The 16,754-nt window shown below is 37.8% G+C and overlaps 1 protein-coding gene across 1 annotated transcript in view; it reads left to right on the top strand.

The window, feature by feature from the left end:
- cfap299 (cilia and flagella associated protein 299) overlaps positions 1-16,754 on the top strand; it is a 587,024-nt gene that overhangs the window by 177,086 nt on the left and 393,184 nt on the right. Inside the window, exon 3 of the mRNA XM_060832189.1 lies at positions 13,265-13,355. Coding sequence (XP_060688172.1) covers positions 13,265-13,355 — 91 coding nt within the window. The remainder of the gene's footprint in view (positions 1-13,264; positions 13,356-16,754) is intronic.

The raw sequence follows: 16,754 nt of genomic DNA, 5'->3' as shown, positions 1-16,754 counted from the left end.
CTTTAAATCCTAATTTTCCATGGGAGTAGGGTGGGATGGTGTGGTGTCTCTCTGGAGAAAGGAAATACACAATTACATATATGATAGCAACAGCACACCAAAAAAGAATACACTTTGCATAGGTTTTCCTTGATCCCCATGAGCACTGGTTTCATCTCCTGCCAATCATGTTCCAACCAGCCTTGGTAGCAGGGCATTTCATTCATGTCTCCCTCCTCTTTCCCCCTCAATTAAAAACAGATGAGTGTTCTGTTGTATGTTTCAGTGCCTAGAACATAGCTGGGCATCTCTGTCATGAAGTTGTTCATGACGGTTTTGCAACAATGAATTAGACCGCAAAATTGGAGAAACAATACCTCATCTTCCACCTGGGCAGCCTACAGCCCAGAGGACTTAACATTGGGTTCTTCGAATTTCAAATAACCTTTCCACCCATTCCCTGCCTCCCTTAACGGCACTCCTCCTCCCTTCCATTCCACCTACTGACCCAGTACATCCCTCCCATTGACCAATCAGGTTGTACCCACTATCTGTGTTCACTTATCACTACCTCACCATTCTGCTCCTCTCCCCAACCCCCCCAAATTTATCTGAAGCTCCTCCTACCCCCACACCTAGTCCTGAAGAAGGGTTATACCCAAAATGTCCACTTCTCCACCACCTGATGCTGCCTGGTATATTGTGTTCTTCCAGTCTTTGGTTTATCTACTTTGGAGACAATAAAACTGCAGATGCTAGAATCCAATGTGTTCATCATCTGCAGGATTCTGTTCAAGAATGGGTAGTATCAATTCCCTTTGACACCACACAGCTAGCCCAAATGGTACGCTTCAGTAGTTCTTTCTGACTTTAATCACTAACAGGAACTTAATTTGAAGATGGTATGCACAAGATGTTTAAGCAATATTCTTCAGAAGACACGCCACAACATTGAATGCAGGTTTACCTGCAAGCAATATGATCCTTGGAGAACATCAGGGTTTTCAACTGACCAGTTCCAATTAAAAAGGTTTAAATCCAAGCTTTTTAATGTCCCCCTCCCCCTGTATTTCACCAGATTGTGGCGTTCAGTGCAGCGAGAGACAAAGGAAAAATGGCCTCAAGTTTTTGCAGCCAGACTTTTTAAAATCTCTGTAATGAGAGATTTATACACTCACATGCCCCCAAAAAATTTGGCCACTGGTCATTACACACATTAAAAAGAATTAAAGGGAAAAACAAAAATCTACTTAGTGTCTGAAGATAGATACCATGTAGATTGTAGAGAAAATCCTTTCTTTCTCTGTGTGTCTCTTTCCATGCTTTCCCATCAACCTTCTCTGTAAACATGCCAGTGTTGGTCTGGGGTGGACAAAGTTAAAAATTACACAACACCAGGTTATAGTCCAACAGGTTTATTTGGAAGCACAAGCTTTCGGAGCACTGCTCCTTCGTCAGGTAGCTGATGAAGAAGCTACTCGATGAAGGAGCAGTGCTCCAAAAGCTAGTGCTTCCAAAAAACCTATTGGACTACAACCTAGTGTTGTGTGATTTTTAATCTTCTCTGTAAAGTGAGAGTCCATTTGTTTACTGCAGCTGCCCTCCCCCTTTCCCTGACCATTGCCTCCCTGCTGTGGAGATCCTGTGACGTGCACAAGGGTATGCGAGCCATTGAACAGTATTTGGTATTGACTAAGCCACGTGAAGACTGTGTGGAATCACACATTTGACCTTCCTGAAGAAGACAGCAGAAGGTGAGTGTCTTCATTTGTGGCACCTTCTTGGAATCCTAGTTAGGATTAGGTAAATAAATCCTCTTTGTAGAATTCTAGCCTTATATATTGTGCCTTGAAGAAAAACAAAGTGCTGGAGAAATTCAACATGTCTGGCAACACCTGTGGAAGGAAAAATAGAGTGAACCTATCAAGTCCAGTATGACTCATTCACAACCCAATTCTTTGTCCTATCGACTTGAAGTGTTAACTCTATTTCTCAGCACAGATACTGCCAAACCTGTTGAGTTTCTTCAATATCCACAGTGTTTTGCTTTTACTTTATTGTACTGATGTAAATGTGGGGAAACGTTTCAATTTTGTGTTTCTATTCACAACATTTTAGACTGGAAGCACTATTTCAGCGCCTCCTGCTGCTTTGTTCTCTTTGATTTCAAAGCCCTGCATTCAGAACCATTCAGGAATTTCATTCAATCTTATTGTGTATTTAGTTTTTCTGTCTTTAATTTCTGTGTATACCCCTCTGTCCCTGGAGGGTCTATTCTGCTTGGGGTTTGTGTCTAGCACAGCATAATTCCTATAAGGGTGTAGGAGTTGGAGATCCTGTTTCACCCCTTGTAGTCTCTCCACTGGACCCCTGCTGAGCACTGATACAAAACCTTTCTCCATATTTGCTCCTGTCCACCAAGGCATAATAAAAGATAACATTTTTTCCCCTACCTGGGACTCTAAAACAGATGGCTTTGGCTGCAAATAAAGTAGTCACATTTTGGCATCTTCCCCTTCATGCATGGAAACATGCTTTGCCGCTTGTGATTCCCCAACTCTTCATTCTGTAATAATATGAAAAATAATGAACATGATGTGTTTCCATTTAGCGTGATTGCTACAATCAAAGGAGGAAAGAATGGAGGTTGCTGTGAAGCAGGAGTAGTCTTAAAAAAAAGAAATGATAAACAATGCTCAGATGAATGATACAGAGAGGCAGTAAGGAACTTAGTGTGGAGTAATCAAAGTCTGTTTTGAAAACTCATGGAAACTACAGGTACCAGAATTTAGAGCAACAGAATGACTAGTCTTCTGGTTGTGTCCAGAACATAAGAACTAGAAGCAGGAGAAGGCCACCTGGCTCTTTGAGTCTGCTCTACCATTCATGGCTGATCTTTTTGTGGCCTCAGCTTCACTTACCCAGCCTCTCACTAAAATCCTTATTTCCTTTATTGTTCAAAGAATGATCTATCTTAACTTTGAAAACATTTACTGAGGAAGCCTCAATGACTTCACTGGGCTGGGAATTCCATAGATTCGCAATCTTCTGGGTGAAAAAATTTCTGCTCAATTCAGTCCTAAGTCTATCCCCTCTAATTTTGTGGCTTTGTTCTCTTGTCGTGGTTTCAACCGCCAGTGAAAACATCCTCTCTACTTCTATCTTATCTATTCCCTTCATAATTTAAATGTTTTTATAAGATTCCCCCCTCATTCCTATAAATTCCAGTGATTATAATCTCAGTCTACTCAGTGTCTCCTCTTAAGTTGGTTGGTTGTGCTGAAAATAACCTATATCATGACAGGATTATGGGGCTAAGTAATCGATATGAAAAGAAGTGTTCATGCTCCGACATTGTTAAGCTTTATGTTGATTGCAATAGGCTGAGGGTATCCAAGATAGTACTCCTCCTTCAATTCTAGCCCCTTAAGCAAGATTATTTTATACAGTATCAGATGAGCGGGAATTGAATCGGTTGGGCTGTACTATTTCCAGTTACACAACAAATATCAGAGCACATCTCTAATATGAGAGGGGGTACTCATAATGCAGGGAAAACTTTTCTAAAAGAACATTAGAACAACTTTTGTGTGAAAGGAATAGTAATTCAGTGCACTAAAACATAATTAATTCTGTGTAACCTCCTTCAGCTTTCATCTTGAATTGCAAACATAATTTTATCAGGATTGAAATACATTTTGTTTGAGAAGTCACAATTTTTCCAGGGGCTTTTTTATTCTGATTTTCAAGGGTTTCTTTTTCCATTCTCACCAAATCATTTATTAAGAAACCTAATCCATAGTAACAATACTTTAAATACTATTTGTGTTGAAGAATGGGGCACTGAGACTTGCACAGCACAGTGAGATTAAACAATTTCTTCAATAATCAATTCTCCATTAAACGTAAGGCCACAATGCACACAAAAAGTGTAATATCCTCTATAGTTTCAAAGTTGGCACAAGGCAAAAATGATTCAACAAGAACAGATTTTTTTTCCCAAAGTAATCAACACTCTTCTAAATCAAAATGTACATCAACTGAAACATCTTTCAAATCAAATCTACTTTCATCACATATATTCATAATATTGCTCATTTCCCCCTTGTCATCAACTCTCCCTCACTTCCAGTGAGAGAAAATTATGTTCTATGCATTAATTATTAAATTTAAATCTGAGATTGAGGTATGAGATCTGTAGAATGGATAGTAAATGCTTGATTAAAATGTTTCAGCTTTAAGTATAACCGGGCATTTACTATCTATTCTACCAATCTCATACCTCAATCTCAGATTTAATTTTAACAAGTAATGCATAGAACATTTTATTCTCTCCCTGGAGGAGAAGAGAGAATTGACGACAAGGGGAAAATAAGTAATACTATCGTCAGATTTTCTCATCAGCAGGAAGAAGTCAGTTGAAAAATAAACTGAATAGGAGTGGAATGTCCATTTTTCCAAACTTTGATGGAAAGCCTGTAGAATTAGTGGAAGCAGTTTCACACATGGTTTTTCTTCTCTTGAATTCTGAGATGTATATATTGCTGGGTATGCCAACATTTTTCCTTCCCCCTAATTACCCTTAAGATGGTGTGTTAGTTTTTCTGCAGTAAGGTGCCACTTCAGAGAATAGTTAAGTGTCAACCTACTTGCTGTGACACTGGAGTTATGTACAAGCCTAGAGCTTGTAAAGCTGGCACAGTTCCTTTGTGAATCAGATGAACTTTCATGACAATTCAGTAACTTCATAGCCACCAATATTGACATTTATTGTTCATTCTAGAATTAATAAAGTAACCAAATTCAAACTACTTTCTGAAAGTTGGCTTGGTTTGTTTTAAAAGCAAATTACTGCGGATGCTGGAATCTGAAACAAAAAGAGAAAATGCTGGAAAATCTCAGCAGGTCTGGCAACATCTGTAAGGAGAGAAAAGAGCTGACGTTTCGAGTCTAACTGACCCTTTGTCAAAGCTTAAAAAAATGGAGAAATAGGGAGGTATTTATACCAAGCTTTGACAAAGGGTCAGTTAGACTCGAAACGTCAGCTCTTTTATCTCCTTACAGATGCTGCCAGACTTGCTGAGATTTTTCAGCATTTTCTCTCTTGGTTTGTTTTATTTTCTTCCATTCTTTCATGTAAAACAAAACCAAATCTGCAGCAAGGTATGCTCATGCTTTAGCAACAGACCACTATCTTAAATAAAGCAAACAAAATATGATCAATCAAGCCATTCTTCATTCTGAGATCTGGCGTGTCCATCAGCAGAGATCAGAACAAAGGTATCCCCAGCGTATCTCTAAACTTGCACCTATCCTCTAAGATCCCACACTTGTAATTCTGTTCTGTGTCCCCCTAACTTTTGGTGATTTACCATTGCCAATTATATATTCACCTCAATAGGCTGTTTTCCCTCGTTAAGATCTCTTCATCTGCCTGTTTAATACTTCCTTTAATCCCACCTCCTTATCAATATTGGACACCATCATATTATGTATTTAGTATCAATTTTGTTTAATAACAATTCTGCGAACTGCCTTGGTTGCTTTACTGTGTTAAAGGCACTATATAAAGCCAAGTTATTGCTTTTTATTGTCCAAATGTTACAAAAAAGTGTTATCAACAGTGAATCTTGCCCTTTTCAAAGAGCTAGCACAATTATGATGGGCTGAATGGTCAATTTCTGAGACGTATGATTCTGTAATTAAATTTACTCTTAACTTTTGTAAGAACTGGTTAGCAGTAGGTAGGTTTCACACAAGTTTGAATCATTGATAAATTGTTAACTAGTTGTACCATACAGCTGTGTCTAAGTACAGAACTAACTTTGCACCCACAATGATGGACCGTCTTTTATAAACAATTTCCTCATTCTTAACTGTCTATACTACTGTGGTAAATTGTTTATGGATTCATGAAGAAACAATTCTTATTTTCCAATGTGTGAATAGTGAAAGAAAAGAAATTAGATTTCTTTGGGAGCAGGAAAGTTGAAGACTTGAGTCACTTTAATTGGAAGTTTGGATAGCTTATATCATTCATTTTCTGTTTTACTTGACTACATGGCATACGAGTGTGGCACTGGAAAAGCACAGCAGATCAGGCAGCATTCGGGGATCAGGAGAGCTGATGTTGCCAGCGTAGACCCTTCCTGATGATGAACTTATGCTCAAACTGTTGACTCTCCTGCTTCTTGGATGCTGCCTGACCTGTTGTGCTTTTCCAGCGCTACACTTTTTGACTGATCTCCAGCATCTGCAGTCCTCACTTTCTCCTGCATGACACACGAGTTTGCACTGTCTCTCATTAAACCATGTGAGTAATTTTAATGTAAAATATGAGAAGCTGACAGCAAACTGGTTGCTCATTTTACATTTCAACCGGTTTGAATTTTTGCTGACTTCAGTAGAAAGTAAAATCGGATGAGGTATAAAATGAGGGCGATTCAGATTAAACTAGATTTTCTAGTTTTAAACTAGGATATCTAAACTATGTGCTAGAATGTGCGTTTCAGCTAACTATGTGGAATGAAACATATACTTTCTTGTTACTATTCATGCCCCACCTCCAGTCCCAGTCAAACATCATGCCTTTACAAGGTTTTTAGAAGCAACCAACATTTTGGATTGAGAGCAAAGGACCAGAGTTTTAAAAATTGGCTTTGCCACTCTGTCCCCCACCCCACCTATTTATTTTACAAAAGGAGGGAGCTCCACGTTCCTAAGAGGGACTCCTTTAGAAATGCAAGTTGATATTCTGTTCTGACACTGCTTTTGTACATCATTCCCCTTTTTACAGCTGTCAGTCACCATAGTCTGAAAATTAAAAAGGTCCAGCAGCTGTCAAAGAGTGGGTACATAAGAGAAGTATGATGTTAGAGTGTTAGGAAAGTAGATTGTCATTTGGGTAGGGTGTCAAGTAGGTAGAATGCCAGCCCTCAGGGCAAGGTTACAAATAAGTAGGCTGTCAGGATGCCAACTAGATTTTCAGGTGGGTATGGAGCCAGTGTATCAGGGTTTGAGGATGCAAGGGAGCAGTATGTCAGATGGGTAGGGAGTAGGCTGCTGTGTAATTAGGGTGCCAGTTGTGTACAAGTATTGGATGTCAAGTGTAAGGAATGTCAAGGTGCAAAATTGCAATGGGGCTAGGTAAGCGACTAAGTTTAGGCTAGGTCTGAGTTAGTGGAAGAAATCAGGCCCAGCAGAGCGCACAGGGTGGTAGGTATCATATCCAGGTTGGAAGTGCAGGTCTGATGACAGGAAAAGGGGCTTGGATGCAAAGCAAGGAAAGTAAAGAATGTGTCCGGCAGAGGAGGAAAAGGATCAGGTGCAGAGTGGGGGCCTGGGGTGAGCTAACTAGCACTGGGGAAGGAGGTTCAAGTATGGAACTGAGGGTGGTGGATCGATATCTGCCGGATATAGTTGTGGGTGTGTGAGGTCAGCTGGGATCAGTTGAATTATTACTTAGAAATTAAAAAGTTTTGTTAAGAGGTGTCATGACACATCTCTGGAACAGGTTGGCCTTGAATCTGGGGCCTACTGACACACAGGTAAGGACATTTTTCTAATGTATCACATGACTCCCCTCAAACCCAGAAGTTTAACCATATATTCAATAGTTTAATTTTTCCTGAGTAACTATTTACTTGGTTTCATCAGAAACCCCCGATTCAATTGTGGATTTTGGAGTGTTTCAGGCCTGGAGGCATTTTCCAGCAATTTGTCAGTGTCTACTACAATAGACATTCCACAGGGGCACCATGCATGATTCCTATCTATGCCGAAGTTGCAACTGTTAGGTTATTGGAAAGTCAGAGTTCTTACTTTTTATAGCTCTGACATCCCCTGTCTGTGCACATCTTATTGTAAAAAGTGGATGTTTGAGGAAACGTTTCTGAATTTTCTCTTTACTACTAACAGCAAAGCTGCAGCCATATGTACATGGAGAAAGTGAGGACTGTAGATGCTGGAGATCAGAGTCGAGAGTCTGGTGCTGGAAAAGCACAGCAGATCAGGCAGCATCCGAGGAACAGGACAATCGATGTTTCTGGTATTCCTAATGAAAGGCTTATGCGCGAAGCATCGATTCTCCTGCTTCTCTGGTGCTGCCTGACCTGCTGTGCTTTTCTACCATATGTACGTTACAAGTGATAAACATAATTGATCAAAAGGCCACTCTGTATAAAGTTGGTCCAAACAAAAGCTGTCAGTGTTACAGTATTGGTATAAACTACCATTATGTGTTTTAGTGCAAACGCTCGCTAGCATGAAACGAAAATTGATATCCTTCCAGCCTTTTCAGTCTACCACTGCCATAACTACAGACAGCTCATTGACGTTTGTGTACATTTGTGAATATTTACATTTTTCTGTCAACAATGTACGCATCATAAATTTTAAGATTTGCAAGTGGTGTGAATATGCATTTAGTTTTTACCCATTGCACTGTAAATGGAAAAAGTTGCGATCTTATTTAAGTTGGTTCTGGAGTTAACAAAATATGGTGATGTACAATAAATTAGTTTTAGTAATCAAATTAAAACTGAGTTATTTTGATAACAGGCTATCCACAGAAATTATTATTCGGAATGTGAATTCAATGTGTGGCTGAAAGCTTAAGTGTCAAACTTGCACGACCTTGCTGGAGTGAAACCTGTACTGATACCTCTACTGTTTTAATTTGCCTCATCTGTATCTTGCTAGATATTCTGCCACCTGCTTTCCTCCAAGATCAGACCTAGCCAGATAGCAAGATATGGGACAGTGGGGTTACAGAGAGAAGGATGTGGGGAAGCAGAAGGTTAACAGTTGGGATGGGCCCACCAACTCAGTCAAGTGTGGTGGGATGAAGAGAGTGCGGGAAGTGGGTGACCAGTATTTACTTATGGAAGAATAGTCCAATTTGTCCCAGCCATTAGTAAACAAAAATACTGGTACAGTCTCAAACCAACTCCAGATAAGCACCTGCTGATATCATGTTTCCCTGGCACAGCTAAACACCTGGCTGAATACTAGAACTACTTTAGAGTCCTATTTATTTCACAGGTCTTTGGCCTGGATTTTTCTCCCACTGTATCAGAGTTAAAAATTTTGGAAAGATGCAAGGAAACCCATAATTTATGATCTCTGACTCTACAGCATACCCATAATGTCACTGAACTTCCTCCTGCTGGAAACCATCCTGATTGACTAGTTTAGATTCCAATCGGACAAGAAAGAAACTAGAATAGGTTGGGCTCATACTTTTGTATTGGGGGCACGGTGGTGCAGGGGGTGCTAATCAGGCACATAATAACCATCTAGTGGGGTGGGGGAAGTATGGGTGGGTGGGCAAGGATACCTATGACTATTATATGATGGGGGCATGTAATGTCAAATCTTGAAGATAATGGTCAATAAGAGACTTCATGTTTTACTGAGGCTGTGGATAAGGCGAGCTTGGAGGCATTATAAAAAGGCTGAGAGAAGATAGGAAGGATGGTTCGTGAACCAGTGGAAGGATGTGAGCAGTGATGGCAGGATTATTCATGCAAACCTGTACACTTCAGCCGGTAATTGAAGAGGCGCTCATTTCCTTGATTCAAATCCTTACTTCGGTTTAGACATTTGGATTTCTGAGGCTCGGGAATTTCAAATTAGAAAGAACAACAAAGTTTACAATGGATTAACCCTATAAATTCCTGCTTTATTGCTACATTCTAAATCTTTCTTACTTCCAAATGTTTCTTCAATATAATCACTCACTCTAATAGCCTTACTGTTAACTCTGTTTCAAAATTCTGCTGCTCCATGATCATCCCTGCTCCATTAAAGCTGGAGGTGAAGGGTCTTGGTGGGAGGTTGAGATTTCTTTTTGGCATTAGTGCAGTTACCTCCCAACTAACCCAAATCCACAAATTTTTGAGATTAAAATTAAACGCCTTTGATTTTTGCAGATTTGTGAAGCCCTTATAAGCTTTATGATTTCTATTGTACTGTACACTTGATTGCACAGTTTGAAATAGTCATTTGTAAATAGTGTGATCCCTCAAGTCAACTTCCTCAAATCAACTTTTCTGCTTTATCCCCCGTGGCTTTGATATCTTTGTTGATTAAAACATCTGTCTGTCTATCTCAGACTTAAATATACTCATAAAACCATAAGATGCAAGAGCAGAAGTAGACCATTTGGTCCAAAAATTAAACTGATAAATATGTTCTGCCAAAATCTAGGACTAAACTAGGGACATTTGAATCTTCAAACAGTTGAGTTATTTTGTTTAACAATCATTATCTTACAAAAATCTAAGGTTATTGGGAGAAGATGAGTTTAAAACACAAACAAATTTAGCCATTATTTTATTCAATGGCAAAGCAGGCTTGAGGGGCTGAATGGCCCACTTCTGTTCCTAAATCATATGTTCCGATATTTGTATCATATGTCCTGGTCTTAAGTTGTATATTTGGAATTTGTATGGAAAAAAAATCCACGAAGGTAAGCTGTAGCAAACAAATATCTACAGTGTGAGGATTATGTTTCTCTTGCTCTGTTGAACTCGTGTATGCAAGCCTAGCCTATGCAACCTTTCCTCAAAACTACCCGCCCATTCCGGAATTTAATCTAATAAATCATTTCTGAATTGTTTCCAATGCATTTATATTATTTCATAAGTATGGAGACCAATACTGTACAGACTACACTGGATGTGGTCTGACCAATGCCCTACATCATTGAAGCATAACCTCTTTACATTTATATTCAATTTCCTTTTGCAAAAGAGGATGACAGTCCATTAGTTTCCCTAATTTCTTGCTATACCTGCCTACCAACCTTTTGTAATAGATTAAACAGCATATCCAAATCTCTCTGGACCTCAGAGCTCTACATTTACTCACCATTTAGATAATTTTGGTCTGCTCTATTCTTCTTGCCAAAATGAGCAGTTTCACATTGTTCTATGTTTTATTTCATTTGCCAGATCCTTGACCATTCACTTAACATCGACTTGAAAACTGACACATTTTATCAATGCGTTTTTACCTTTTACTCATCAAAACATTTCACAGGAGCACCAATTCAAGGGGAAAACCGACATTTAAACCTCACAAGTGGAGAATGTTCATTGGTTGTCAAGTGACAGATAGAGGTGTCACTTCATCCCTTAAAGTTTATTTACATTTAACTGTCAGACTTTGTTATAAATAAATAAGACCTGATGACTCTGATTTTGTCAGGGATTTGCCCTGAGAAAGACAGCAGCAAATGACTTTCATCAAATTTGTTCTTGTCATGTTGTATAAATGTTGATTTTTATTTTTCTTGCATTGGTAATCTTCCAGTTGTCCTGATGAATGCAAAACAAAAATGTGTTTTTTAGCAATACTTGAGTTAGGGTACAATCAAATGGCTATTTCTGTTCATGATACTTTGTATTCTACTTATGTCCATTTCTCAACCTATCTTCATGCCATCAGCAAATTGTGGAACCATAAACCCTTGTCCCTTCATTTAAGTCATATATGTATATGTGTATATATATATATATATATATATGTGTGTGTGTATGTATGTGTGTGTGTGTGTGTGTGTGTGTGTGTGTGTGTGTGTGTGTGTGTGTGTGTAAATAGTAAGATGAGTAAATCAACCAGTTCCCCTTTGTGCACAGTGTACTTCTTGAAACCACTCAAATAGATTGGTTAAGTACGATTTCCCCTTTACAAAATCTTTAATCCTACCTGATAATTCTGAGGTGGTACAGTGGTTAGCACTGCTGCCTCACAGCGCCAGAGACCCGGGTTCAATTCCTGCCTCAGGCAACCGTGTGGAGTTTGCACATTCTCCCTGTGTCTGCGTGGGTTTCCTCTGGGTGCTCCGGTTTCCTTCCACAATCCACAAATGTGCAGGTTAGGTGAATTGGCCATGCTAAATTGCCCGTATTGTTAGGTGAAGGGGTAACTGTAGGGGAATGGGCCTGGGTGGGTTGCTCTTCGGAGAGTCGGTATGGGCTTGTTGGACTGAAGGGCCTGTTTCCACACTAATCTAATCCAAAAAAAACCCTGCTATAACCTCATTGATAACAATTTCTAACTATTTTCCTATTGCAGATGTTAAGCTAACTGGGCTGTAGTTTCCTGGTTTCTGACTCCCTTTTTAAATGAGCTATACTTACTGTTTGCTAGTCCAATGATAGGTTCCAGGAATCTAGAGAATTGAGGATAATTGAAACCAACATATCAATGAACTCATTTGCTATTTCTTTTAAGACCGTGCGATGAAGTCCATCAGGACCTGAGGACTTATCAGCCTACTGCTTCAGTGATGTGCTCATTGATACTTCCCCGGTGATTGCAAATTTCCTAAGTTACTTGTTGCCTTTCATTTTCTGATTTTATAGCTATTTTTGTGATGTTACTTATAACCTCTATGGTGAGAACTGATGCAAAATACCTGTTCAATTCATCTGTCACCAGCTTATTTTCCAGTGTTAAATCCCCAGATTCACCCTCTGTCAGATCAATAGTTCCTTTGTTAACTGCTGTCTTTAAATATTCCCAAAGACTTTTTTCCATCTGTTTTTATTTTTGTAGCTAGCTTTATTAATCTTCTGGTACATTTTAAATATTCTGTCCTGTCTTTTGACCTACCACCCATATTTGCATACTTGCATTATTTTTCTTTAATTTTCATACTACATTTAACTTATTTTAGCTAAGTATGAGTGGTAGGTCCTATGATTCAAATTTTTCTTTCTCACAAGAATGCATCCATTCTGTGTATTCTGAAATATCCCCTTAAATGTCTGCTATTGCATCTCTTTTGACCTTACCCTGTACCTAACTTGCCAGTTTGCTTCAGCTAGCCCTGCTTTCATGCCCTAATAATTAGGGCATGACAGCTACCGATAGCTGTCTTTACAATGATGTTATTAATTAATCCGCTCTTATTACATAACACCAGGACTAGAATAGCTTACTCTTTGGTTCGCTACTGAATACGCTGTTCTAAGAAATTGTCCCAAAACCATTTTATAACTGCTTATCCAGGCTACCTTTGTCCATCTGATTTTTCAATGAATATGTAGACTAAAATTCTCTATGATTATTGCCATACCTATCTGACAAGCTCCCATTATCTTTTCTGCATTTGTATTGTTTTCTACACAAATTTTATGCTTTTATATTCCACATGTTCCCAAATGTGTCCATTGTTGACAAACATATAATTTTACAATGACATCAAAAGAAAATTTAACAAAATGCTTTGAAGCAAGCCTTTTTTAAAAAAAAATCGTTATTTTCTCTTTTGTAGGATACTGGCAAGTGCAGGAAAAGACCTGAAAGATAATTTCCTGATTGCATTGGCAGAGCGTGAAGAAAGCAATCGCAGTGGGAGAATGGCTGTGAGTGCATAATTCAGTGTTTAAGTTGCATATAAATTATTTTTATATTGGAGGAAACTGCACAAGAATTGAGCTTAACGTGGTTTATAAACATTATAAACAGTGAAATTAGTCATCAGCAGTGCTGCAAAACAGGCAATTACATACCACTGAAAAGAAGATTAGCCAGGGTGTTAACGATGACATGTTTCTCATCCATGTTGCAGCATCACTGATGGCCATTTTCACCCCAGGGTCTTGTCAGAAGGCGAGACCTTCAAGTCTGCTTTAGCTGAAATGTACACTTACACCATTGACTCTATTTAAGAAATATATCAGCATTTTACATCACTTTACAAGCTGTTTTGCCTGGAGCTTTCAGGTGTGACCAATGAATATTCTCACAGAGGAATGAATTTCCTTGGGACTTCTCCTGCTCTGCTCGAATAACGTCAGCAGATATTTACTGGGACCCCGATATATCATGCCAAAATGGGGAAAGCATCAAGAAAATTCATCCATAATATTTTTAAGTATGCAGTGTTATATTGTTATGATATTAAAGAAAGGATTTAATACAAATTATTTCAATATTCCTTTAAATTATGATTAAAATTATTTTTTTTTTCTACATGCACTTAACTCTGACCAAAGGAATGTACAAAAATGTAATGTATAATATGTTTCAATTTAGGAATTCCATAGGAAATTTACTGCTACAAAAGTAAATTAAGGCACAGTTTATTATTACGTATTTTGTTTAATTTTGTTTTTATGATATTCACTGCTACAGTTGCACAAATCACCACACAACTAGAGAATATTATATATTTGGCCATTCTTCTCTACTTGATACAATAGCTACACTTCTGCTCTTCCCATGACAACTAATTTCAAAAATATATTGATCCACATGATTGTGTCAGAATATATGCATGTATATGACTGGACTGCGTAGTTTGTGGAGTCTATGGCATATTGGAATATTAGCACTGGAAAGATTTAAATTATGGGTTGACTAACAAAAATTCTGATTGGAAAAATAAGCGGCAAAAAATGTGATGGACATCTTATATCTGGAACTATGGGATTTGCAATTACCAGATCAAACAGCCTGACGAAGCGATACTGGAACCTGTGGACACATATTTTCCCACTGAATATTGACTGTGTAAACAGTTTCATGCATAAGCCATTCTAGCTTTTAAACTTATGTTATTGAAGTTGGTATGAAAGAGCTGGTTACAACTTGTTCCTTTTCAAGACTATTCAAAGAAACCACTGTAGTTGACTTAGAAAACAGTGAATTAAGCAGCTTCTAATGTACCTCTTCCTGTGTTTAAAACCTGAGGAAGAAAATATTGTACAGTATATGACTAACAATATTGTGCTGACACACTTCTTTTTTTTTCCATTTACTATTTTCCAAGTCCTGTGAAGTGTTTCCTTTGATGAAAAAAGGTCTGATTGTAAGAATGTTTATTTCGTTTTCAATTAACCTAAATTTGCCCCCATTTAATAAACCCACTACTGGAAAGGTATGAGTCATGCAGGTAATTTCGACTCCAGGTTTGACAATTCTCATTTTGTGCAAGCTCTACAAAGTTTATCAGGCTATATTTACATGGGCAAAGAGTGCACTTTGTGCTTAACTGTTCACTGTCAGATCCTTACAAAATTGGGTGCCTAATGCACATAGAATGAACCCTGTCAGAATATATAATTTTGTGGCACATTGAGGTTAAATTTCGCCTCACCGGACCCAGAATTTTCTGATTTGTACTATTTAAATGCTGGCTTCTGTCTTCTTATAGTAAGTTAAAATGCCTGTTAAAATAATAAAATAATCTCTCTTCCATTATTGAAGAAACATAGAACATCTGATATTTTTTCACATTACCCGGAAGTTGAACGTCATTTTGTTCTATGATAGTAAGGATTAATTAAGGAATATTCTGTTCAATGTGCTTTGTTGATTTTCTTAATTTCTATTGGATAGTTCAGCCAAAGTGCCTGGTATCTGATTTTAAGGTTAAACTAAATAGAGTAGAATTATCCTGTGCAATTTATGTAACTTCCCTGAAAGTTATAGGAGATTATTGGGACAGTCTCCACAGTAATCACTCTGGTGCATGCTGTTATCCATGCATCTAACTCTCTGTTGTACTAGTTATTCCTTCAGATAGTGAGAAATGGGTTTAACACAACAGTGTTTAAGATAAGTTTGCTGACTTATTTTAACAGAGGTGTTGAACATAGAGGACAACATTTGTTGCAGGCAAGAGAATTAAAAATTAAAAAATAAGAATAAAATAGGTAAGATATTCAGGGCATCACATTATGCATATCACAAAAATAGCAAATGAGGGAAAGGAGGATAGAATTGTCAAAGAGATTCCCTACTCTTCTGTTATAACTTTGTCTAAACCTTGAAGAGAAAACAAAAATGAAAGCTTGGAGAGAAAATAAAAATGGTCATTCTCTTCCAGAGTTTCCCTGATTTTCTAGTAAAGCTACTGCAGGCAATGTAGAAAACCATCTCTGATATTTCTAGTGTAAATATCGAAATTAAAAGCTGAGCCTGTGAGGTGAAAGAAAAAGTTTATCTTAGACTCTTTTTACAGATTTTCTGCTGATCATGCAAAAAAACATTATGGCAGTAGTTCAGGAAAAATTAATGGCAACTGTTATTAACTTCTTACTAAATTTGAATAAGCATAAGACACGAATTAGCTAAAACTTGTGTTATTTTACATACGAGAAGTGTTTGTTGAAGAACATACCATAAAATCTTCCAGGGGAATTCTCCAATTTCCCACTGAAAGCTTCATGGAAGATTGATGAATATTCAAGAGACACATAAACAGCTACTTATGTTGTTTCACTGGAATTTCTGCTGAGCATCCAAAGAAATGACGGTGGAAGATCAGGGGAATCCCCATTGAGCCCTTCTCTAACCAACATTATTGATTTCATTCAGCAAGAAAATTAAATATTTTTGTCAATTAATGTGAAATTTCATTAGTTATTTTTTATGTAATAATCCGTTGTTTTAGATTTTGGCTCTTTTATTGTTTACATATAATTTTATTTTATGTGATAACTCTCCTTAAAAAATCAGGTTGTGAATTTGCACCAATGTTTTGAATTATAAGAAAAGACTCATTCCAAATGTGTAAACTCAAATATATTATGATATCCTTCAGGCATTTTGGTTAGCTTCTTGGAGGTCTCTGCCTATGCCAATTATCTGGATATTTCAGTTTATTGGATCTGTTGTATGTAATATTGCACTTCTTGTGTAATAATTTATATTTCCCTATGCGAATATAGCTTAAATCCTTGCCAATAATAAAAACAGAAGTGCTGGAGAAACTCAGTAGGCTTAGCAACATCTGAAGAAAGAGAAACAGATCTAAT

Source organism: Hemiscyllium ocellatum, chromosome 1, assembly GCF_020745735.1.
Source record: "Hemiscyllium ocellatum isolate sHemOce1 chromosome 1, sHemOce1.pat.X.cur, whole genome shotgun sequence".
Lineage (NCBI taxonomy): Eukaryota > Metazoa > Chordata > Chondrichthyes > Orectolobiformes > Hemiscylliidae > Hemiscyllium > Hemiscyllium ocellatum.
Note: the sequence above shows the minus strand (reverse complement) of the source record. Positions and strands in the feature narration are given on the sequence as shown.